Genomic DNA, 23,920 nt, shown 5'->3' with positions numbered 1-23,920 from the left:
GGCATAAGGGATCTTGCACAAAAGGGTGTGTGTTTCTTTTTAAAGCAAAATGGCCCTGTCTACACTGCTTGTTTTTTGCACAAAAACCTCTTGTGCAAAAAGCGTCGGCAGCGAATATGCAAATGACAGTGCAACAAATGCTAATGAGCGTGTCATTAGCACACTCTGCTGCTAAATACCTGCAGTGTAGACAGAGGCCGAGAGGGGGATGGAATATACCTGATGGGAGAGATCATATAAATACTTTGCTTGTATCCCGCCTCTGCTTTCCAGGGTTCTCCGTGTGTTTTGCAAACGCTGTGGGCCCGGCCTGTGGACGCAAGGCCAAGCTGCCTGTTTCCTGTTCACCTTGCGGTGACCCTCCCACCGTCCTCCAAGTGAGGAGAAATAAAAAGCATGGTCTGGCTCTGGCCCCTCCGCAGTAGGCTGGCCCGGCTCCGGGCACTTCCCCTGGGGCCCAGCTGCCCAGCAGGCAAGGCGGCCCATCTGAAGTAGGCCTGTCGAGGTTGGACCCTGCCTCGGGCTCGGCACCGGAAGAGGGGGGAAGAGGATGGCGTTGTCCCTCCGGCAGGCTCAGAGACGGGAAGGGAGGCCTGGCTAGCCACTGCTCTGGAACCGTTTGAGAGCCCTGCTAGGGGACTGGCCTGCAAGTCCGGCAAACGCCATCCCAAGTTCCCAGGGGCTCTGCGATTAGCTCCCCAGGGCTAATGCGCTCTCCCCCCTCACCCGGTTTTGCGTGTGTCCCTTTGCTTGCTCTGTGCGCCTGGTTTCTGCATTACAGCCCCACAGGGCTCCCAGCGCTGCTGTGAGATAGAAACAGGAGTTACTCCTTGTAAAGGACCCAAGAGACTCCTCCCTGAGCTCCCAACCCTGTTGCCCAGCCTTTAACACTCCCCTCCAGTTAATCTCCAGCCCTCCTTCTGGCCCCAGAGTCAAAATAATTCCCCGAGAGGGTGAGCAGGGAGCACAAGGAACTGGGAGAGAAGAACGGCCACACTGGGTCAGACCAAAGGTCCATCTAGCCCAGGAGCCCCAGAGGGAGCGAACAGAACAGGGAATCCTCACGTGATCCCTCCCCTGTCACTTATTCCCAACTTCTGACAAACAGAGGCCAAGGACACACTCCTACGCATTCTGGCTAATAAATATCGATGGACCTAACCTCCATGAATTTATCTAGGTTTTTTTTTAACCCTGTTAAAGTGGTGGTCTTTACCACATCCTCTGGCAAGGAGTTCCACAGGTTGACTGTGCACTGCGTGAAGAAAAAAACATGGTTTTGTTTGTTTTAAACCTGCTGCCTATTACTTTCATTTAGTGACCCCTAGTTCTGATGGTATGGGAACAAGTAAATAACTTTTCCTTACTCACTTTCTCCATACCTGTCATGAGTTTACAGACCTTGATCATATCCCCCCTTTTCCAAGCTGAAAAGTCCCAGTCTTGTTAACCTCTCTTCATGTGGCAACAATTATAAACCCCTAGAAGAGCATTTGGTGATATCAAAAGGCAGCCTAATCATTAACCTCATCTGTGCCTCCGCGAGGCTCAGTCATAAGCCACTTCTGAGAGCGAGGCAGGAGGGGTTGGTGTTTTAGTCGTTCTTGGAGAGGAGACATGCCCTATTGCCAGCACATGTGAGCCTGCTGGGTCTCGCAGCACTGGCCCGGCTTTCGCCCTGTTCTGCGCCACACAGGTAGTTTGTGTTGCTCTTTTGGCCTTGTAGATGGATGGAGGGCACTGATGGGTTTTAAAGGAGGAGGCTTGTGGGATCGAGGCACTGCTAGCTTTGCCAATCAAATATCAAACTTCCTCGCATATTGGAGCTCTGCGGATGGATCTTGGTCCATTGTATGCCTTGCTACGCCAGGCCTGAATCTTATCTCTCTGTTCCTTGACCCAGGCAGCAGACAGCTGGCCTGAGTTACAGCTGTGGCCCTCCCCTGTCCAGGTGTATTTACTGCTCCTAGATAGTGACTTGGTGATACAGACTAGGAGGAGAGGGGTGTCTTAGGAACCCGGTGGAGATCTCCAACAGTCTCTATGTACTAGTGGTCTCTGCAGGTGAAATATGCCACTTAACACATCAGCTGGGAAGGAGGGATGCTAGCAGGTTTCCCCCGAAAATCTCCTGGGAGGATGCAGCTGTGGATCTGAGGCTCAGGCGGGGCCCGTTGCTCTCAAGTCACTTCTGCAAATCGTGAGAGCTGTGGGTGGAACCCGCCCAGGGTGGGAAGGAAAGTGAAATGCAAATGGAGTCCGTTGAAAGAGAGAAACGCAGAAGTTGGGGGCGAGGGGAGGGTGTGAAAGGGTCGTTTGAGGCGGATTCTTCGCTGCGCTGAACGGCCTGAGGAGAACTGTACCTCACCTGGACGGGGAGAAAGCTGTTGTCATGTCTCCCCACCCCCCCACACGGGTGACTCTCAGGAGGCTGTTAAGGAAATTAGGTGGCCAAGGGGTGAGAGGCAGCATTCTGTCACAGATGAGCAACCAAGCAAGAGACAGTAAACAGAGCGATAATGGTTCAGTTCCCAGTGGGGCTGAAGGGTTTCGGTGGGTGTTCCCATAGCTCGGCGCTGGGCCCCGCAACCAGCCAACAGTCAGGCAGCAGCTGTGCTGAGACCACCACTGCCTATTGCGCTGCCCTGTGTTGCCTCGTTGTTACCCACCGCTCCTGCCTGTCTCCGCTTGTTGGCCCTTGGCTTGTACTGGGCTGTTGAGCTCTTCGGGGTGGGGACTGTCTGTCCGTTCTGGTGCCTGACGGGGGTTTCTAGCTGCTGCACTAGGAGTAAGAAGGAGCTCAGTGACTGGCTGTGACCAGACCCTCACCAAGACGAAAGCGGTGACGGGACCCCTCGGCTGCTGTCAAGCCTGCCCCGAATGGAGGACCTGCTTCGCACGGGGCTCTGGTAATCTAGGGGGTGGCCAGGCTGTCTACAGGCAGGAGGCCAGTTAGTAATTTCTGGGACCAGAGGACTCCCCAAGGGAAGGCTTTAGACAGTGGGTAAGGCCCATCTGGGCAACCGCTCTCCTTTTTCTCTCCTCTTCTCCCTGACCGGAGCAGCTCACTGGATGCTGTGAAGGGAGCCGGGAAGCCCTCACTGTCTGAATCCCTGAGAGAGCCTGAGCAACTGAGGGAAGCTGAGGGGTGGGGCCAGGCCCCAAACTGAAGAGAACACTGAGGGGGCAGATAGGAAGTGGCCTAGGGGAGGTTGGTCTGGGGTATCGGCTAGAGGGGATGGAAACTATACTCTCTTCCCTATGCCCCAGACCCTGCGCCAGGATCAAGTGGACAGGGGGGGCTTCGGTTGTCTTATCCCTCCTTCAGCTCTTGGCCCAACCAGGGGGGAACTGGGAGATAGCCTGACAAGCTCCTCCCCCACCCAAGACTTTGGAGACTGTTAAGTTGTGGCGTGCTCATAAGTGATCTGCTGGCCCATAAGTGATCTCTGCTGCAGGGAAACATGTGACAGGGTAACAAGCCTTGTGTCTAGGGGGAAGTGGTAGATGTGGTGTCTCTTGACTTCAGGAAGTCTTTTGATATTCTCTCACATGCCTTACTAGGGAAATACGATGTAGATGGTGCTACTATAAGGTGGGTGCATAACTGCTTAGAAAACCATTCTGAGGGAAGTCTCAGAGGGGAAGTAGCCGTGTTAGTCTGTGTCTGCAAAACCAATGAGGAGTCCTGTGGCCCCTTGGAGACTAATGGATTTATTAGGACATAAGCTTTTGTGGGTAAAATCCACTTCACTAGCTGAATTGGAGTGGAAGTTACAGAAGCAGGGGTATATGTATAAGGAAGAGGTTGTGCTAATGAGGCTAACCAAGTCAGGGTAGAAGTGGTTCATTCACAGCCTTTATCTGGAGATGTGAATATTCAGGGAGAGGGAAATTGCCCACAGATTTATTAAGACATAAGCTTTCCTGAGTAAAACCCACTTCATCAGCTGCATCGGAGCGGGAGTTACAGAAACAGGGATATATTTCCCCTCTTTGGATATTCACATCTTCACGTGGACTGTCAAACGCTTCAAAAATTAATCACAATTAATTGCACAATTTAAAAAATGGTTTAAAAGCACAAATAATCACAATAATAGAAAGCTATTTATTTAGTTTTGATGTTCACTACCTCTTCAAATGCTTTTATTTTTATCATGACACAGAATATGAAGTGTACAGTGCTCAGTTTATATTTATTTTTTATTACAAATATTTGCACTTTTTCAAAAAAGCAGTAGTATTTTTTTCAATTCCCCCTTACAAGTACTGGAATGCAATCTCTTTATCATGAACGTTGAATTTATAAATGTAGAATTATTTACAAAACAACCCCACCTGCATTCAAAAATAAAACAGTGTAAAACTTTAGAGCCTACAAGTCCACTCAGTCCTACTTCTTGTCCACTGAGACAAACAAGTTTGTTTACATTTGCAGGAAATAATGCTGCCCGCTTCTTGTTTACAGTGTCACCTGGAAAAGAAAATAGGTGTTCACATGCCATCCTTGTAGCCAGCATCACAAAATATTTCTGTGCCAGATGCGCTAAAGATTTATGTCTCTCATTACACTTGGACCACCGTTCCAGAGGACGTCTCCATGCTGCTAATGGATTCTACTCAATAATGATCCAAAGCAGTGGGGACAGACATAGGTTCCTTTTCATCATTAGATGCCACCAGCAGAAGGTTGATGTTCTGTTTTGATGGTTCAGATTCTGGAGTTTCCACGTTGGAGTGTTGCTCTTGTAAGACTCTTGAAAGTCTGTTCTGCACCCTGTCCTTCAGATTTTGGAAGGCACATTAGATTCTTCAACCTTTGTTCAAGCGCTATAGCTAACTTTAGAAATCTCACTTTGGTACCTTGTGTGTGTTGTGTCAAATCTGCAGTAAAAGTGTTCTTAAAAAGCACAGCAGCTTTTGGGTCATCATCCAAGACTGCGATAACATGAAATTAGGGATGTAAAATCCCGTTTAATCAGTTAAACGTTATGTTTAACCAGTTAATTGTGGAACCAGGATCCTGCGGCCCACAGCATGGTATGGTGCACCTGGCCGGGCAGGGGCCGCTCCTGCCCATGGGTTACCGGTTAACTGGTTACTGGTTAACCAGTTACATCCCTACATGAAATATACGGGAGAATGTGAGTAAAACAGGGAGCAGGAGACAGACAATTCTCCCCAAGGCACTGAGTCACAAATTTAATACATTTTTTTTATCGAGCAGCATCAGTATGGAAGCATGTCTCCTGGGAGAGTGGCCAAAGCTCAAAGGGCATACGAATAGTTAGCATATTTGGCATGTAAGTACCATGCAATGCCCACCAGAAAAGTGCCGTGGGGATGTCTGGTCTCGCTTTCAGGTGACATTGTAAATAAGAAACGAGCAGCATTATCACCTGTCAATGTAACCAAACATACATCTCTAGCCGCTAGGACGGCATGGACTTGTAAGCTTTAAAGTTTGGTATTGTTTTATTTTTAAGTGCAGTTATGGAATAATAGAGATCGCACAACAGTGTTTGTATGAGGTCTATTGAAAAATACTACTTCTTTTGTTTATCATTTTTACAGTGCAAATATTTGTAAAGCACAGACTATAAATTAAGAGCACTGTACACTTTGAGTTCTGTGTTTGTAACTGAAAATGTAGAAGAACATCCAAAATATGTAATATTGGTGTTCTATTGTTTAGCAGGGTGACTACAATTGCGATTAATCACAACTTTTTTGAGTTAATCGTGAGAGTTAGGAGCGAGTAATCCACAGTGCTACTAAAACGATCAGCGCCCTTCCTAAGATGCTCCCAAAAGATGGTTGTTTTCAGGGCCTATCCCCTCCTTCCTCCCCTTTCTTTGCTTGGACCAAAAGCGTGAGTTCCCCAAGACGGATGGTTAACCTCGGCTGTAGAGGCCTCTTGTCAAGGGCCTGTTTGGTAATAAATGGTCTAAAACTGCAGTTTGTGGCTGCAGATCAGGGCATGACCCATGTGTCCTCACGCTTGAGGCGCCCTTTGGAGAGAGATGTGGTTTTGAGACAATGCAGGAAAGTAAACACTTTGTAGCTGGGCAGGAAGTGAAGGGCGAGGCCCCATACACCAGAAATGCTGCAGCTGCAGCATCCGTATGTTTCGAGTACATGCTACTTACTGCCTCAGGGCACTTTGTCTTCAGCGGCAACGGACTCTTACTGGCCTGGCTGGCTTGGAAGGGAAAGGATCCTGGCTACGACTGAGAGGTGATGGGCTCTCTCCTAGAAGGATGGCGTGGCCACTGATTGTACAACGTGTGCTATGTGGTCACTGTGAAGGGGAGTGTGTGTATCTGTTATTTTCTCTCCCCAAGTGTGTGACTCCATATCTTAGACGTGAGGCAGAGCGTGTCCCTCGATTTGCTGTTCCTACACGGACCACGAGACATCTGCTTGGGCTGTGTGAGATTACTGTGTATCCGAGCAGAGTGAGATTTGTTTTTTCCACCCTCTGGCAAATTCTGAAATGTCAACATTTGGCTTTGTTCCAGAGAGAGGCGAAAAGTTAGAACTTGAAAATTTCTCACAGAACAGACATTCTGAAAGGTTTCCTCTGGGAAGTAGCGGCACATTTTCGTTCCAGCATCTCGGAGAGAAACGCGATGTTTTGACATTTCCCCAAACTGAAATGTTTCTTTCTGGTTTGTTCAGTGGACCCCAAACAATGAATTTCAAGTCAGTCGCTTTCGAAGCCGCATTTTCCCATGGCGACGCATGGCCTTATGGGAGTTGTAGTTCAGGAGTCTGATGCCCTCCCTTGCCATTCTGTCCTGTGCTCCCCGGCTAGACCACAGTTTCTGTAGTACGCCGTGCCGATGAGGCATTGGGATATTCACATTGCATTATGGGAGATGTAGTCCTCCAGGGAGCAGAGCTCAACAGAGCATGGGGGCTCAAACTATAACTCCCACCTGGCAGTGTGCTGATACAGAAATACCTTGTCATGTTTGTTGAACGGATGGAAAACAGACCATAGTATCCAGGGGTGGCCCTAGACTAGCTGACAGCAACTGGTGCCCTGGGCGAACAATGCAATCGGTGCCCCCGCCTCCAAACCCCTCAATGATGTTGCGCCACCATTTGGCGCCCCATTTAACTTGGCGCCCTAGGAGACTGCCTAGTTCGCCTATATGGACAGGCCACCCCGATAGTATCAGGAACCAGTCATGGTGGTGGGGAAAGAGACTCGATCCAGGCAGAGAAGGCAGCTTGGAAGCTGGGCTGCTGGAGAGAGAGTAGGCCAGGACTTGTGGTGTTGGGGTTAGGGTTGCCAGGTGTCCGGTATTGACCTGGACAGTCCAGTATTTTCGCTTCCTGTCTGGTTTAAAAAAAAAAGAAAAGAAAAAAAAATACCGGACACCTAAAATGTCAGGTATTTTCACCAGGAGGTGAAAATACCAGACACCTGACAATCCTACGACACTCAGCAACCGGACCCAGCCCTCTTTTCCGGCCTAGAGTAAGAAAACAAGATGGATGCCAGCAAAGAAAGCCTGAAAGGACTTAAAAGGGGCCATGCTGCTGGTTTGTTTGTTTTTTTTTTTTTGCTAACTAACTGTCTGGGTCCTTTGTTCTCCTCCTTTTTTTTTTTTTTTTCTTAACAGTGGTTTTGGGTTTTTTTTGGGGGGGGGGGGTCGGTATTTTTGGTTAAACTATCTGGCAACCCTAGTTGGGGTGGGGAGGCAGGAACCCCAGAGCCACATGGGAGCACAGCCGGGGGTAGGCCCCTATCAGTAACATTTCTGCTCTTGTCCCCCTTTTTGTCACCATCAGACGACACACCGCGCTGTTGCCACAGGCAACAAGCTATGGGGTGTGGCCCATCCCAAGCTGGTCCGTTTGAGGGAGGATTGTATGGCACACTCCTTGCCATAAGGGCTGTGTCTTGGTGCCCGCACTATGCCTGACATCCCTAGTCTGTTTACAAAGCCACATCAAGCCGGCACCTCTGGTCTTCACGGGGCAGGGAGAAGATGCTGCTGCTTAGCAGCCCCGGTGCTGTCTTCCTCTTGCAGAAATCTCTCCCTGGCAGCCAAGGCCGGCCTCAGAGCGGGGCAAACTGGGCCCACGCCCAGGGCTGCATAGCCACTGGGTGAGGAGCAATGGGGCATGAGTGTTGCTGGGCAAAGGGGGTGCAGGGTTCTGGGCTGGGGGCAGTGTGGTGGGACATACTGGAAATGCAGGCCTGGGGTTGGGGCAGGGGTTGGGATGAAGGAGGCGCTGTGTAGAGAGTAGGGGCAAAGGAGGCACAATGCAGGGTTGGTGGTAAAGGGTGCTCTCCTGAATTCCCCGATAGCCCCCTTCCTCCTCCTCCTCCTCCTCCTTCCCAGCTTTGCATTCGTTTGGCAGCTGCTCAGACCGGGGGGGCGCAGCCGGGGGGGCAGCTGGGATGCTGGGAGTGGGCCTCGGCAGGCCAGACATGGTGATTCGTGCGGCACAATTTGCAGAAGCAAACCTGACAGCTGGCGCTGAGCTGTGCCACAGACTTCCCACGCTGGGGCTGGGACGCCCCTTGAGACAACACACCTCCGTGTAAGCACGGATGGGTAGGAGGGAGGAGTTAGAATAGAGGGGGGACGGAGAAAGTTGCATCTAGAGCTGGCTGAGTGGACCGGTCGTGAGTGCAGTTCTCTCTAGTGAAGCGCCTCCCACCTTTTCCAGCATCCGGACCCCTTTTCAAGCTATTCCAATGGTCCGGACCCCCAGGGAGCAGTGTGGGTTGAAGGACTTTGCACCCCTGCTGCCATCGGCCTCGCTCCTCACTGGCAGCCAGAGGCTGGCAAGCAGAGATCTGGCCAGCCCCAGGACCCGCCAGCGCTGATGGAGGGAAGGGGGGAGAGAAAATCTGGGACATTGGCTCTTAAAAACGGGCAAAATCAGAACCTTAAACAGGGAACCGTCTCTTTAAAAACGGGACGTCCGGTCACCCTCTTGCCAGTCCCTTGTGTGATGCTCTTGAAGGGGCATGAGCCGCTCAGATCAATTTGGGAACAGGCCAGTCTGGTCACACTGGTGCAGTGAGTGCACGTGTGCAAGGTGCATGCTGGGAATCAGACGGCGTCAGTGGCCGAAAGAGAAGTGAATCCAGGAAAGCGAGGAAAGGCAGGACAGCCTGTTTCTGCCCGACCCAACGGCTGGGTAACCGGGGGAGAGGCCAGGCGCCTGGCCGAGGGCTGAATGGAAAGGAGTGGGCAGTCTCCCAGTTCTCCCCGCGAGGCTGACCAGGCGCACAAGTTGCTCCTTTGGAATCTTTTATTAACGTATAGAAAATGCATTTAAAAAAAGGAACTATACATCGACTAAGAGCAGTCAGGACTAAAAATACTAGTTAACAATGGCCAACAAGCATGGAGCCCTTCCTCCCGGCTACGGTCCCACGGCGGGGTCGGGCGGGCTGTTGCGTCTCCCCGCCCCCGTCAGTTACGCAGGTTTAGTTCAGTTCGTCCGAGGGAGCTTCCTGCCTCCTTTTCCTTAAATAATAGACACGATTCCAGAGTAATGTATGTACAAAGAGGGTGGGGGCCGGGGCTTTTTTTTTCTTTTTGTTTTGGTCGCCATCCTCCTGAAGAAATAACAGTGGCCAAAGTCCGGAGGGTTTGGAGTTTGTCTCCCCAGCTGAGGAGAGACGAGGGCCTATTTCTGGGGATTCGCACTGAAAGATGCTGGCTCCTTGCACCTTCCTTGCCCCTTAAGGGTGCGACTGATTCTGGGGAGTTAAAGGGCGCTAAAACTCCATTGAGCGCCTTACCTAGTTCCTATCAGGCAGGACCAGGATGAACAGGGGGAAATGTTTATTTCTGTGCCGACCCTCGTCCTCTGCCTTATCTGTAGGAACCCCGAGATCCTGCTGGGCCGCCGGGGGAGTTTCCAGGTGGGAGCGCGTCCTGTGGCTTGCAGAGGATCGGTGCCTCTGAACAGGTTCCCTAGAGGGGCGGGAGGGGAGTGTCTGTGTGGGGCAGATCTGAAGGGATGAGCACTTTGTGGGCACTGCCCAGCGTGGGTGACTCCTCTGACTGTTGTACCGCGCTGCACTGAGGCCGGGGAGGTTGTTTGCCTGTATCAATATGTGTAGCCTTGTACGGCGTGTAGACACGCCCAGGAAAATGTATTAAGTAACCTGCCCCCATTCTCCCGTTGCCCTCCCATGCACCATTGGCACTCGTAGAGCATCGGCAGGAGGGGGGGGGAAGTCTGAACTGGTGACCTTTGTGAAATATGGACTTTACCTGACCTCCAGGAAGGACGAGAGCTCCTGCTGGGATTTAATAAGGGGCACTTCTCCTGTCTCCCCACAGACTCGGTGCATTGCTCATCCGAGCCTTTCTCTAGTGCAAGGGGCTATATCACTGGTTTCCTGGCCTTGTTGTTTTCTGGCTCGTATTTGTCCCGGCCCAGCTGTGCCACCACAGGGATAGGGCCCCAAGGACTGTCTCTCATGTGTACGTGCTTTGGGGGATAGCGTGGCTTCTGACCTGTACAGTATTCTCCACCCGCTGCCCTGTAGCTGTGGACCCCTTCAGAGGAGAAGACCTTTGTAGACATGAACTCCCCAGACAGGTGAGGTTGGATTTGTCACGGAAATAACTGGTGAGACAAAGCCAGGACAAAGCAGACTTGCCAGGCCACATCCTCACCTGATGTCACTCTGCTTGGCTCTGGGGAACTCATGTTTACAGTAGGGGGGGACCTGGCTCTTTGTGTGACCTTCATCAAGGGTACGTCTAGACTACCGCGTTTTGTCGACAGATACTGTCGACAAAACTTCCGTCGACAAAGAGCGTCCAGACACATTGAATTCTGTCGACAAAGCAAGCTGCTTTGTCGACAGAACTCCGTAGTCTGGACGCAACGTTACAGGCAATAACACCTTCTGTCGACAGAGTTCTGTCGACAGAAGGTGTTATGCCTCGTAAAATGAGGTATACCAGCGTCTACACTACCGCTGAGTTCTGTCGACATAACGTTGACAGAACTCAGCAATGTCGACAGAACTCAGCGGTAGTGTAGACGCTGGTATAGTTTTGTCGACAAAAGTCCACTTTTGTCGACAAAACTAGGTAGTCTAGACACACCCCAAGTCACCTCATCCTCCACCCTCCCCTTGTCTCCGGGCACTCAGTTCTCTCTGCTCTAAATTGGGGAAAAATAGAGTTTGAGGGGGTGGTGAGGGTTAGTTCATTTATGTGAGCAATGTGACCTGAGACCGTTGGGATATTGCTGTCGTGAAGTAGAAGAGGAGGCAAAGGTTTCTCGAGGCTCCGTGGGCAGCAATGAACTCAGCCAAACTATCAGAGATCACCCTACGAATGTTGCTCTGGCTGTGCGAGAGAATGCCTCACTTTTTATGTGCTTTTAGCAAAGCCAGAAAAAGCCTCTCTCCCTTCGCTAGCTGCGGATTTTTTTTCAGGCACATCTTAATCCCTTGCAGAATGAAGAACAGAGCAAGGGCGGGTGGACTGGCTGAGATGAAATAGGGATGGAGTTGAGCTTTCCCTTAATGCTGATCCAAACCCAAACAGAACCATATATAGCAAGCTGTCTCCTTGTATCCCTGCATGTTTAATATTCAGGCCCCTCTGCAACTGCAGATGGAATCAGAAGCAGAAAAGCTGAAATACTCCCCCAGGGCAAATTCTTGAATGGGGGGTCCACCGATCTTGGTTGTGGCCTCTAGATGCACATAGGAATAACGCCATTTCTGGCTGGTTAGAAGCAGGCTGCCTGTTCTCAAGAGCTTCCCAGCTTGATTTTTGCTGGCTTGTGGTTTGGAGACACATCGGACCTTATCGTAGGTTAGGTTTGGAAGAGATCTCTGGAAGTTATCCGGTCCCGGACCCACCAATGTGTCCCAGACTACGTGCTCTGGGGAGCACAGAGAGCTAGCTAGGAGCACGGAGTCGGGGGCCCCCTCTCTTGCCTAGGGGCCCAGCGAATCTGTTGGCTCGCCTGTGTGGTCCAACCCCCTGCTTCAAAACACTCATAGTCAAACCTAATCCAGCCTCCAGCGCTGACGGAGGTTCATCCGCTGCCATAAAAGATACAGCCACTAAGCCCCAGAAAAGCCTCTTCTCTCTCCTCTCTAGCACTGGTGACCAGGGGCCAGGATTTCTTTTAACCCGTTTAAAGAGCTATCACACATGGGCACGTTGCCTCAGCCTGTACAAAGGTGCTTTGTTGTAAGCACAAGCAAAGGACAGGCAGGCCGTTAGCACCTCGCACTGAGGGTCTTCTACTCCCATTTGAGTCAATAGCCATAGGGCTTGCGTGGCCCTTTCCAGGGCAAACCCCAAATTCCCTTCACTGATGTGAAGAGTTTTCCTCCTGTGGGGGAACAGCTCCCCGTGGCTTCATGGAGGCCTCGGCCTTGCTGTAAGTTAAAGGCTTGCAATGAAAGCAGCGGAGTGGGGGGCATCGTGCCAAGAGAGAGGTCTGGTCTAGGACTCAACCGTCTCCTCAGGCCTAGAACTGGAGAAATAGAGAGACGATAAGCCATGGCTCCCTCAGCAACATCTGTATGGGATTTACTTTCCGGCCAGTGTGCTCCTTCTGGGATTGGTTTCTTATGAATTCTTGTTTGCTTCATGTGCGTTTTCAAGCCAAGATTAGTTCAGTTGCAAAGCCAAACTAATTGGGTAACAAAACCAAATTTGTGTTGGCCAGAGAAGCAGATTATAGAAAGCCGGCTCATCCAGCGCGGCAGCACGAAATGAGGCCGTGTTGAAACAGGTGGTCCGTCCCACCGCACCAGGACTGAGCACCGTTTGCGCCTGACCATTCGCGGACGGCTTGATCATCCAAAACATGAACTGAACCAAATTGGAGCCTGTTCCTGGGCAACAGGTTTTTCCAGATGTTGATTGGTTGCCTAGGGGTACCCAGGATATCACCATGGCTACAGAATCCTAACCTTCTAGGCATCTCTCCTTGGAGGGGTCTAATAGTTTTGGAGACTGAGGGTGCGGGAGGGCAACGGCAGTGGTCCTAGGGGCAGGTGGTCTCTGATTAGCTGGGAGGCCAGTGCTGGGAAGCTACACAGACAGACAGTGTGTGTGTGGTGGTTCAGAGGGTGAAAAAGAGGGAAGATGGAAGAAGCAAAGATTCCTCCCCAGCTTACTCTTGGCCCACATGTGGCTAAAATGAGGCATAACCCCTGCCAAAAGGCTCAGTGCTCGGCCTGCCATGCCTACCTCTTCCTGCCCGTTCCTTTTCACGCCCCGCGGTGTCGGTTGCTGAAACCTCGTAACATCACGAGTGAGTCTGCGGTAAGGACTTGCCACGGGATCTGCTAGGATCTGCCGACAGGCTTCATTTAAATGTACATGGCTGCCGCGCTGAGCCGACAAACAGCTGATCAGCTGTTTGTCGGCTCAGCGCGCTAATCTGGACACTCCCCTGTCGACATGAAAGCCCTTTATCAACCTCCCCGGTAAACCTCATCCTTCGAGGCATAACAGGGAGGTTGATAAAGGGCTTTCAGGTTGGCGCAGGAGCATCCAGACTAGCGCGCTGAGCCGACAAACAGCTGATCAGCTGTTTGTCAGCTCAGCGTGGCAGCCATGTACATTTAAATGAAGCCACGATTATTTAAATCGCGGCTTCATTTCCCTTTGCCGATCAGCCTAATCTACATGGCTCCGTCAATGGAGCCATGTAGTTTAGACATACCCTGGGAGACAAGAAAGCCCAGCCGAGCCAAGCGACGTGTCCAACATGGAGTCCCCGGCCTCAGCTGGGGGTGGAAGCCAGGACGTTCTCAGGAGCCGCCCTGAGTTCCAACCATTAAACTCCCCGGCTTTTTCGTGTCATAAAGTCACCGCTTGTCTGGGGGCTGCCAACGGGCGGGGGCAGCTTTCGTACAAATCGTTGCTAGGCCTTGCCCTATGCTTCTGTCAGCCCGAACTGCTGCTTCTCGCTGGCCTTTGGGGTTCCAAAGTGACCCACGCCGCTGAGAACAGTGCAAATCTCACTGCATCCTCTGAGAATCTCGTAGCCCCCTCTAGTTCTTCTTTGAGGCCTTCTTGCTCTCACTACATCTCATCTAGTTCCTGGGGAGTTACTCAGCGCCTCGTCCAACGCTCGCCAAAACCAACAGGAGACTCCCTGCCAGCTTGGGCCATGGATCAAGGCCTACCTCCAGCGCATGTGTAGGACTAACCCTGCCTGAGCACTGCCCCCTCAATGAGCAGGGAAACTGCTGGGGTCAGGGCAGTGTAGGGTTGCCAGATATTCTCACAAAGAATACCGAACATGGTGGAAAAAAATTGGTTGAGCAAAAAAAAAAAAAAAAAAAATCAGCTTGTTGAGGGAAAAAACGAAAAACTGCCCAAACCAAAGAGGGTCACTGTGCCTTTATCCCCACCAGACGCTCCAGGGGAGCAATGTCCCAAGTGGCCTTCCATCCAAGAAAAACGGAAAATACTGGACATTTTATATGTCCAGTATTTTCTGTTTTTTTCTTCCAGACGGAGGTCATAGACCGGACACCTGGCAACCCTACGGCAGTGCCTTTGTAATGCTAGGCCTTACCAGTGCCATGTCACTGGAAGAGGCTGCTGGGTGTTTGAAGGCTAAGGCAGCTGCAGCCTCATTCTGCCAGATCAGGCTAGTCACACGTGGGCGCTTTCCTAGTGACCTTACAGCCGGGCGTTGAGGGTTGTACTTAACCCTACACCCCAGTTAGTTACGTTTTCGTGTCCCAGTGCATGGCCCGAGGCACGCGAGTGTGGGGTGGAGCCTGTCTTTGCTCCTCAGCCTCCTGTCTCTCCCCTGAACGCAGGCTGGTGGGAGCCAGTCACACTCCTCCAACCTGTTTAAAGAGACTCTGCCCTGAATTCTCCGTTCCACTCAGGCCCTTTACATGCTCTCTGGAAGTGGGCATCCGTGCAAAGCAGCGTGGTGGGAATGAGAGGCCCGCTCTCGACAGCGATGTCCCCGGTACCTTTGCTGCTGCGGTACGGTGAACCTGAGCCGAACAGCTGTGTGTGAGTGCATGGGATGCAGCCGGGGAAAGCACCTGGCCTGTTCTCATTGGCCAGACTGATGAAAGTGCAGAACATAAGCAGCATCAGCGTGAAGGAATAAATGCAGTGTTTGAAAGTCACTTTTAATAATGAAAGGTGTTGTTAGTAACAACAGGTAGGGAGGGGCTAGAGCCTTCACATCCCAGGGTTTTGTCAGGGCAGCGTCCCTTCATGGGGAGGGGAAACGTAACGATTGGAATTTGTACGGGACCTTTCCGCCAAGCACCTGAAAGTGCTCGACAAACCAGCGAATTGAGCCTCGCGATAGCCCTGTGGGGGAGGGGAGAGTGCAATTCCCAGCTGAGTGCTGGTGGGACCAGCTCCCAGAGAGCTGGCAACTCCCCAGGATCCCAGAAGAGGCTGGCGGGAAGGGAATCTCCACTGAGGTCTTTTACCTTCAGCATCAAACCATCCTTCCTCCGTAACACCAGGGAACACGGGCAGGAGGCCCTGATGTCACGGCACCCGGCTGTGATTTACTCTGCAAGCTTCAGAATAAACTACAGCCTCTTGCCAGTTCTTCTGCTCGCTGCTCTTCCTCCAATACTCTTTGGCTTAGGACCAATGACAATGCTCAGATGCAAATATAACCGTGAAAGGGGGGCCTCTGAGAATTTCCTTCAGAATGATGTGGCAGATTCCTTGGAAGCTATTTTCTGTGATTCCTCCCCTCCTCTCCCGCTGAGCTAGGCTTTATAAGCAAAAACCCACAGAAGGGCTTATGATGAAGTCAACACGCAAAGAAGACAGGCCACCCTAGTACCCCAGAAAGCCCTAGAGCGACTCTCACCTACAGACAGATGCTGTACTCCATCGGTTCTCTTACTGCTCTACACAGGAGGTGACCTGGGGCATCTTAGCAGCAGGGTGAGGGTGGGGTTCCTAAGGGATCACTCCAAAGGAGAGGAGAGATGGATGCAAAGCAGACCAGTATCTCATGCTCCACGTGAGACCTGGGACTTGCACCAACCCGGTACACAAATCCAAGCACGTTCTTCACTTCTCCCCATGGTGCGCGGGCGTGTACTGAGCTCACAGGGATAAGGAACACTGGGTGTTCGTGGTCAGAGGGAGGGGGGCAGCTCCCGCATCTTGGCTAACGGAGGAACCGGGTATTAGGGGGAGGGCAGAAGGTTATTGTGGCAGAGGGAGGAGGTGGGGCTCAGTCCCTGGGAGGGGCATTAGAGGAGTTGCCTCGGAGTATGATCAAATGGCAGGGCACTGGGTGCGGTCCCTCTTCTCCAGGTGCGGCTGGCACTCCTTGTCACCTCAGATGCAGGCCCTCGTCCGAAGCTCAGCCGAAAAGCGAGCCTGCCCCTCCATGTGGCTGGCCCTGATTTTCCATCGATTTCCCCGGCTGACAGGACCTGCCATGCAAAGGAGGCCCTGCTGGCCAGGGAGCACCTTCCACAAAAACATGTCCCGTGGGGTTTGCCTGGGATTTATAAGTCTTTAAAAAAATACGAAAAATCCATCTCCCTCTTTTCACGTTGTGGGCAGGGGGAGTGGGCCCGGGGCATGTCACAGGGGAGGCGTGGATGTCCTTCCCTTTCCAAACCCTCCCACCCACTCAGTCCCCCCTTCCAGGACTCCTATGGACCAGGTTGCTAGCTCAGAGTAGTAGTATCTTTTTTTCCCCTTTTCAGATTATAAAATACAAACGAAGGACAGCAGAGGTCGGGCGGCTGGGGGAGGGAGGGGCAGGATTCCGCCAGCTCACAGCTGTAGGGACCGTCGTTTCCTTCCCGAGGCGTTTCGGTGGTTGTAAGGTCGCATCTTCATTTCCACAAAGGGTATGGAGAATTCGTGGCCTTTCCAGTGGAACCAGTTGATCCCCTGAAGGCAGGAAGGAAAACAAAGCAAGGGGCAAAAAAAAGAAAAACACAACAGGTGGGGGTGGGGTTACAAATGGGCTAACTCGTGACTTTTCCTGCATCTCCTACTCAAGCCAAGAGACGTGGATTAAATTTTCCTCTTGAAACCAGATGGAATCTGCCCAGTATCATGCAACTGAAGGGCCAGGAGAAGACCCTTTGGGGCTCTTGGTAGGAGAGGCGCCGTCTCTCTCGGGGATCGGGGCTTACCTGGCTGTGCCGGGACTCGCCGTACTTGCCATTGAGGTTGGTCCGGTGGCAGTTCTTGTACCACCAGGCCCCTTTGTACGACATGGCGCAGTTTGTCACAGCGACGTCGTTGTCCCTGTCCTTGGTGGAGAAGGGCCGTCCCTGGTGGTAGGTGAGTGAATCCCCTGTAGGAGGAGAGATGTTCTGAGGTCAGGCTCGGGTTGTGCCCGCGGTGTGTAAGCACGACTCCATACCAGGCTAGACACGCTACAACGAGCAAATGATAACGACGCGACAACATTGTTCATTCTGCTCATGGATAGCTCTGCAGTTCAGGGACTTGAAGATTGGCAGATTACTAAAGGAATAAGATTAGTTTGAGTTCCTCACCCCCTGACCTCATGGATCCTCGACCTTTCTACTGACACTGGGGTAGAGGGGCCCGTTCAAAACCTAGATCCCTGGATCTGAACCTCTTGAGCTTTGGTGATGGTCAAAACCTGCTGCCAGGTCCGGTTCTGAATTTCATGGCTTTAGAAGAGGCTAAAGCAAATTACTGGATCCAAACATTACAGACCTGAAAATCTAGATATAGGTGTGTGGTGAGGACCCCTCGCTGCTCTGATAAAGGCTTTCTGTTGGCCAAAGATATTTTCTCCCTCCAGCCACTGGTCCTTCTCAAACCATGGCCTGACTGGCTCAAAACATAAATATGGTAATTAGAGAGAATCCTGAGATGCAAAATTTGGGGCTGTTCAAATACAGGGAGGTGGTTTGGCTCCTTGTAGGCAGCGGTTGGCTGCAAAGTGTGCATCCTGCTGTGAACTTTCTTACTGTTGGCAGATTTTTCCAATTTAGGGTTTTGGGGTTGGGCCTATCTTCTGCTTCATTTTTGTCCTGCGTCTCTATTTCCAAAATAGCCCTAAATACACAATGGGCAGTAAGGAGCGAATTAAGTCTTTGAAATGCCCCAAGAGAATACCAAAGAGACCAGAAAATACTAATTACGCACAGTCCTGAAATAAGAACGCGGAGATGTGCCTTAGATGTGTGGGAAAACCCAAGGGAAATTAATTGTCGGGGGAACCTTTACTCTGCTTTCTAGGGGCAAAATGAGGGTTCCCCTCTGTGCCGTTATTAACTCTGCAGGTAAGGGTTTGAAGCACAGAGGGATTTACTGCATTATAATTCAGCCAGTTTGGGGACAGGAGAGGGAGTATCTGACTATGGCCAGGATCCTCAAAGGCACTGAAGTGCAACTCCCCTTGGTTTGAGTGGGAATTAGGTGCCTCAGTACCTTTTGAGTCAGTGTCAAACTGAACAGTTCATCTGATGCACTGTCTTTCCGCTCTTAGAACTAGATGTCTTCTAGGCATGAACAATCCTGCATCTTGCCTGTGGTGGAGGGTTTCTTGCTAGCCCCAGGCAGAAAGAATGGCTGTGTTGTGCTTGGAGTGTGGGTGTTAAATGGTTCATTAGATGCTTTTACCCAAGCTAGCCTAGCTGTATCCTGACCCTCCCTATCTTAAACCGGTAATCCAAATGTGACCTTCTGGAAGTAGGTTGCTAACCACTAGACCTGGCTGCCTAAGTCTGTCCCTGACACGTTGTGGCTAATCTTGTTGTTCAGTGGAATGTCTAGTCTTAGTTGTGGAAGTGAGTCTCTACCTCCCCCCCCCCCCCGAAGGTATCTCGATGCTAGAACATTGTCCAGCCAACACTGTGGTGGGACAAACTTAGAGGTTCTGTCTCATGCTAGAACAGCGGCTGTGTTGATATTCTAGCAAAAGCAGCAAACCTGTGTCCCGTACGGCACAGTGCTAGATGGATGACGACAGCTTTTCAGTTCATGTGGAAGTGCACCGTTAGCAGGCTGCTCTGCTGCTGGTGTGGAAAAGGGCTCTAACTCCCGTTACCGATCCGATGAGCTGACCAGCAATGGGTGTGGGCTAGTGCTGCTACTCCCCAGTGGAAAATTCCATGAGCTGATTAGACATGTGCCTCCCGGTGATCACCATACACATTTATCTGATGATCCACAAGGAAGCAGAGACAACTAAAGGCCTCCAGTTGGATAGGGCAGTGACCTCCGGGAAGGGAATTATCCTTGGGGTGCTGGGATTTCCTCACTCTGCTCAAGACCCACCAATCCAGCAAGCTCCCTGCTGCCGTTAGCAGCTTGTAACTGAGAGTGTGTACCGGAGGTGCCGTTGTAGTCTCCTATCCTGAGCTTGTACAGACTCCTGGCGTCACCGAGGGAGAACTTGTCATAATAGGCGTAAGTCGCCTCTTGGCCGTCTCGCATGTCTATTCGTAGCTCGTAGCGTCCCTGCGAGGTGATCTTGTGAATGTTCTCCAGCCCTGCAGGGAGAAACCAAGGGGGGAGGTGAGAGCTGGCAAATCTGGGAGCAAAATGCCAGGAGGTTCAGGGTTCAGTGAAAATGCCCAGCAAGCAAATGCAGAGGAGCAATCCCAGAAATCACCAGTGCTTTCAGAAAAGCCACAACGGTCTCAGTTCATAGCTCAGCCCTTCATGACTGAATCTGGATGCTACACTGATGTATTGGAACAGGTGTATTGGTGCTGGAATCCAGCTGTTGAAATCTGGTCTGGCCCCGATTTCTAGCATCACTCGCCGGAGGAGGGTGTGAAGGCTAGGTCTATAACAGGGTTTAAAAGAGAACTAAATAAATTTGTGGAGGTTAGGTCCATTAATGGCTATTAGCCAGGATGGGTAAGGAATGGTGTCCCCAGCCTCTGCTTGTCAGAGGGTGGAGATGGATGGCAGGAGAGAGATCGCTTGATCATTACCTGTTCAGGTCACTCCCTCTGGGGCATCTGGCATTAGCCACTGTCGGCAGACAGGACGCTGGGCTGGATGGACCTTTGGTCTGACCCAGTGTGGCCGCTCTTATGTTCTTATGTAAGTCTAGATTTGGGGAACGGCTCATTGCAGTAGGAGTCATTTGTAAAAATCAGAATCTGGCTTCTGATGCCAAACACCTTAAATGCGGAGGGTGTTTGCAAGTTGATCCCACCTCCAATGTGCACATGCACTAGTCCTGTCCCTGCGTGACAGCAGTGCTATCCTCACTAGCCCTTTTTAAGCATTTCCTCGGGTGACTATTCTCCCTCATTTAGGAAAGTCGGCTTAAAATATGCAATTCCATCTACATAAATAACGTTGCCGGAGCCAACATCCCTTACACTGACCTTGGCACCATCTCCACAGTTGGAGGTGGATGGGATCAAACTCTCCTGTCGATTTCCCTTACTCCTCACAAATCGAGGAGTACCGGCACTGCCCAGGGGCACCCTCAGCATTTGATTTAGTGGGTCCTTAGACCTGCTAAATCGAATGCCAGAAGATTGATCGCTGCTACAGAAAGTATAGACATGGCCTTAGTTTCCACGGTTCTAGGCCTGTACCTCTTCTGAGAAGAAATTGCCAATCCTGTTACATTGCAAAGTGTATTTCTATTGCAGACAAAACCTTCCAGGGAACTGGACAAAATACCTAAGCTCCATTCCTTTTGTGACCTAAGGAGATTTGAAACCAGGTCACTACAGGTCAAAGGCCAGTGGAAAAGCCGGTTGTGCTACCTAACAAATCAGGCGCTGCTGCACCTTTGTGATTTCCTTTTATGTTTCCACCACAGGACACCTCACTAATGATATGAGCGCAGGCAGAATAAAGGAAGGGACACCATGGGGAAAAAAGGCAGCTCAATAGGGGAGAGATGGACAGATAACCTCTCTAATGATAGGCAGACACAGAGAGATGGAAATTAAGCTTGCTAAGATAAGTCTACAGTTCAAAGATACAAAGCATCTCATGATCAGAGCCAGGCTGCCAGTGTCTGTGACAAAGAGGTGAGGGCATTACCCAGCCAAAACTCATCCTCTAGGTTTCCAAAGCCCACGCGGTAATCCATCCACTTTCGAAAGAAATCAGTCAGCCCGTTCTGCCGTCTCTGGAACACCTACAAAGGGAGAAGCAATGAAAGCCACGTGGGAGAATTTTTGCTTTATGCAGAGATGACAGATCATAGCTCAATGGGCTTTGTTATATGTGAAATTAAAAGATGGTGACTTGTCTTTCTATGCCACCCTTCAAGTAAAGAGCTTGACAGGTTAATGTAATAATTCTCACTACAGACCTGGAAGTTAGATATAGAATCATAGAACACTAGGACTGGAAGGGACCTTGGCAACAGCCAATTTACAGATGGGATAAACTAAAGTTACGTGATGCCCACTGCAAATCAGCCGCAGAGCAGGGAGCAGAATCCAGAAATCCTGTTTTCAAGTCCCCTGCTCTCACCAATGGACAACACTGTCCTTTCTCCAGCATGTGATTTTGTTCTTAACCAGTTATTTCCGCATGAAATCAGGTGTGAGGCTTTGAAGTAGAATGAAAAAGTAGGTAAAAACGTTGGTGAAAAATCCATACCAGCAGTGTTAGGAAATTATCCTTTGGTTTAGGGGGCTCTTTTGTGACCGCATGTCTGTGTATGTAATAATGTGTGAAAGAGAGAGTGTGCCAACCCAGTCCGGTTGGAACAGCAAAGTATTCTCTGGTTCTGCTGCCAGTCCACCCGAAAAACGAGGCTGTGTTTATGTAATTCAGCTGAGTGGCATTTGCCTCTAAAAGCACTGTGCAAAGCCAGTCCAGCTGATGGCTGACACCACCATATGGGGAGCCCCGTGAGTGCAAAGCATTTACTTTGAAAGCTGGTATCCATTTAATTTCACGTGTCAGACAATATATCTGGGTCCACTTGACTTCGTTTGCAAACTGAGCAGCACCAGGCTGGGTTTGTACTTGGCTGGGAGACTTGAAGGAGGAACCCCATTGCTACGGGCAGTGAGGGCTGGGGCTATCTCGGGGTCCATGGTCCCAGTGCCCTAGCAGAGAGCTGTGCTGCTGGAGGAGGGAAGGCCCTATGGCATATTTTGGACTTGTTTATTTTTAGCCCTGTCCTTGCACAGGGCAGCAGCGCCTGGCCCTCGGACGCATTGGGCACTGAGGAGGAGTGGGCCTGCTGCTGTGCCTTGCATTGCTGATGTGCACCCCTGCCTTCTTGGGGGGCGGCTTGTGCCCCAGTGGCTGCTAGCCAGGAGCTGTCCCTGCAATCACAAGATCCCAGGGACTTTGATTGTAGTCAGAACGCGAGGAACAGGAAGGATTCTTGCACCTTTGCTCCCCTTGGCTCTAGGATGTGAATGGGTAACCGGTACCCGGGAGCAGACCCCTGCCTGCGGCCTGCCACGGGCAGAGGGCTCTCCAGCCCCACCATGGTCCCGTGCGGGGCTGCTGGCTCCCAGCCCACACGAGTCCAGAAGCAGCTGGGCTGGAGAAGCCCCTGTCTGTGGTGGGAGGATGGCACCAGCCTCCCTGACTGCCCCGCTGTAATTGGCTAGCCGGTTAACCAATGAAATGGGATTTTACATCCCTACTTTGCATGACCACTTAAAGGCCAGCTGCAATCTAGCCCTGAGACAGTAGTGATGCTAGTCCTGGCACCCACCCAAATGGCATTCTGCCTAGCTGGTTTTGTCCCTGCACTTTGATTAGGGTAATCGTTCCTTCTTCTTGCTAACTGTTGCCGGGTGGTGCCAAACAGCTGCTGTGTTCCACCCCAGAGGTGGCCGCTGGCCTTTGTGAATGATGTAGCCCCTAAGGATTGTGGAAGGATCCTCTGGAACAGAAGGCTGGTGCTTGGAAATGAAAACCCATTAGCAGAGCTATGCAAATAACCCATGTTCCCATTTGCTGTCCAAGCTGCAAACAATAGGCAAAAATTGTTTTTGTTTTTTTACCCTTTCAAAATGATTTTCATTGGAATTGTATTAAGTTTCGATAAATACAATTTGAATTACAAAATCTAAACCTTTTGAATTTGGGCAGGGGAGGACTTCCCCCCCCCCCTCCCCCAATGAGAACATTTTGCCAATTCCGACAAAAATTCACATCACGTTTTCATGCATCTGAACCTGCAGTTTTCAATGGGGGGAGGGGAGGAGGTTTTTTTGTCCTAAAAATCTGCCCCAGCTGTCATTGTTCTGATAGATTCTACATGGAGGCTTACAATCCATCCTCCCCCATCCGTGGTCATGTCGCAGTACACCTGCACTCGCTGGGTGAGGTCCCCGTTGATGGAGACGGTGTAGATTCCACTCATTGTGTCGCCATTCATCAAATGCTGGGCACAGTCCTGAGGGTTAGCGAACACACGGCCTCCTGTGAAATTAGAGAGGCAAAGCTTTGAAGCGGGCACAGCATCTCCTGACGCACAACATGAATCAGGCTGATAGGTCAGGGTAGCTCTGTCGCTAGCTCTTGGCTTACTTCCCCGTGTCGAGCCGCATCGTGCCGTAAGCTTGTAAACCCTCTACCACAAGGCATAGTGGCTTGACACTGAGTAACTCTACTGGGTACAATGAATGAGAGCGTTGTCTCTTGTGATATTTATTTAAATTAACTGTGCCTGATCTACACAGAGTTTGGGAAATATTCATGTTCTTGCCTTCTGGACTCTAGTTCTACAAGACTGACTTCAGTAGAGTTACTACATCCACATAAGTGTCAGACAATCTGGTTCATGAAGCTCCCGCCTTCATTAGAAAACTCGGCGGGGTGTACCCATGGGCCAAGCAGATAGAGTATGGAGCACAACTGGTCCTTGGCTGTGCAGACTGGAAAGTCATGGTCAGCGCTGTGGTAGGTAGTAAGGTTCTTCATGGTCATGTTCTAGCTTGATGCAATTTTCTAATGAAGACATGCTCACGGTGAGTGGCCTG

The 23,920-nt window shown here is 51.0% G+C and overlaps 1 protein-coding gene and 1 long non-coding RNA gene across 4 annotated transcripts in view; one reads left to right on the top strand and one right to left on the bottom strand.

Moving 5' to 3' along the window:
- Window positions 1-23,920, top strand: part of LOC142830623 (uncharacterized) — a 146,560-nt gene that overhangs the window by 13,967 nt on the left and 108,673 nt on the right. The gene's annotated exons all lie outside the window — the stretch shown is intronic.
- TNR (tenascin R) overlaps window positions 16,666-23,920 on the bottom strand; it is a 242,698-nt gene continuing 235,443 nt past the window's right edge. For all 3 annotated transcript variants that reach the window (XM_075936914.1, XM_075936915.1, XM_075936916.1), the window contains 5 exons: window positions 23,209-23,360; window positions 21,003-21,099; window positions 19,316-19,477; window positions 17,138-17,301; window positions 16,666-16,889 (listed from right to left, as the gene is read on the bottom strand). In XM_075936914.1, the coding sequence (XP_075793029.1) occupies window positions 16,770-16,889; window positions 17,138-17,301; window positions 19,316-19,477; window positions 21,003-21,099; window positions 23,209-23,360 (695 nt within the window). In that variant the 3' untranslated portion in view covers window positions 16,666-16,769. The remainder of the gene's footprint in view (window positions 16,890-17,137; window positions 17,302-19,315; window positions 19,478-21,002; window positions 21,100-23,208; window positions 23,361-23,920) is intronic.

The sequence above is a fragment of the Pelodiscus sinensis genome, chromosome 9 (genome assembly GCF_049634645.1).
Source record: "Pelodiscus sinensis isolate JC-2024 chromosome 9, ASM4963464v1, whole genome shotgun sequence".
NCBI classification, from domain to species: Eukaryota; Metazoa; Chordata; order Testudines; family Trionychidae; genus Pelodiscus; species Pelodiscus sinensis.
This window is presented reverse-complemented; position numbering and strand designations above follow the sequence as displayed.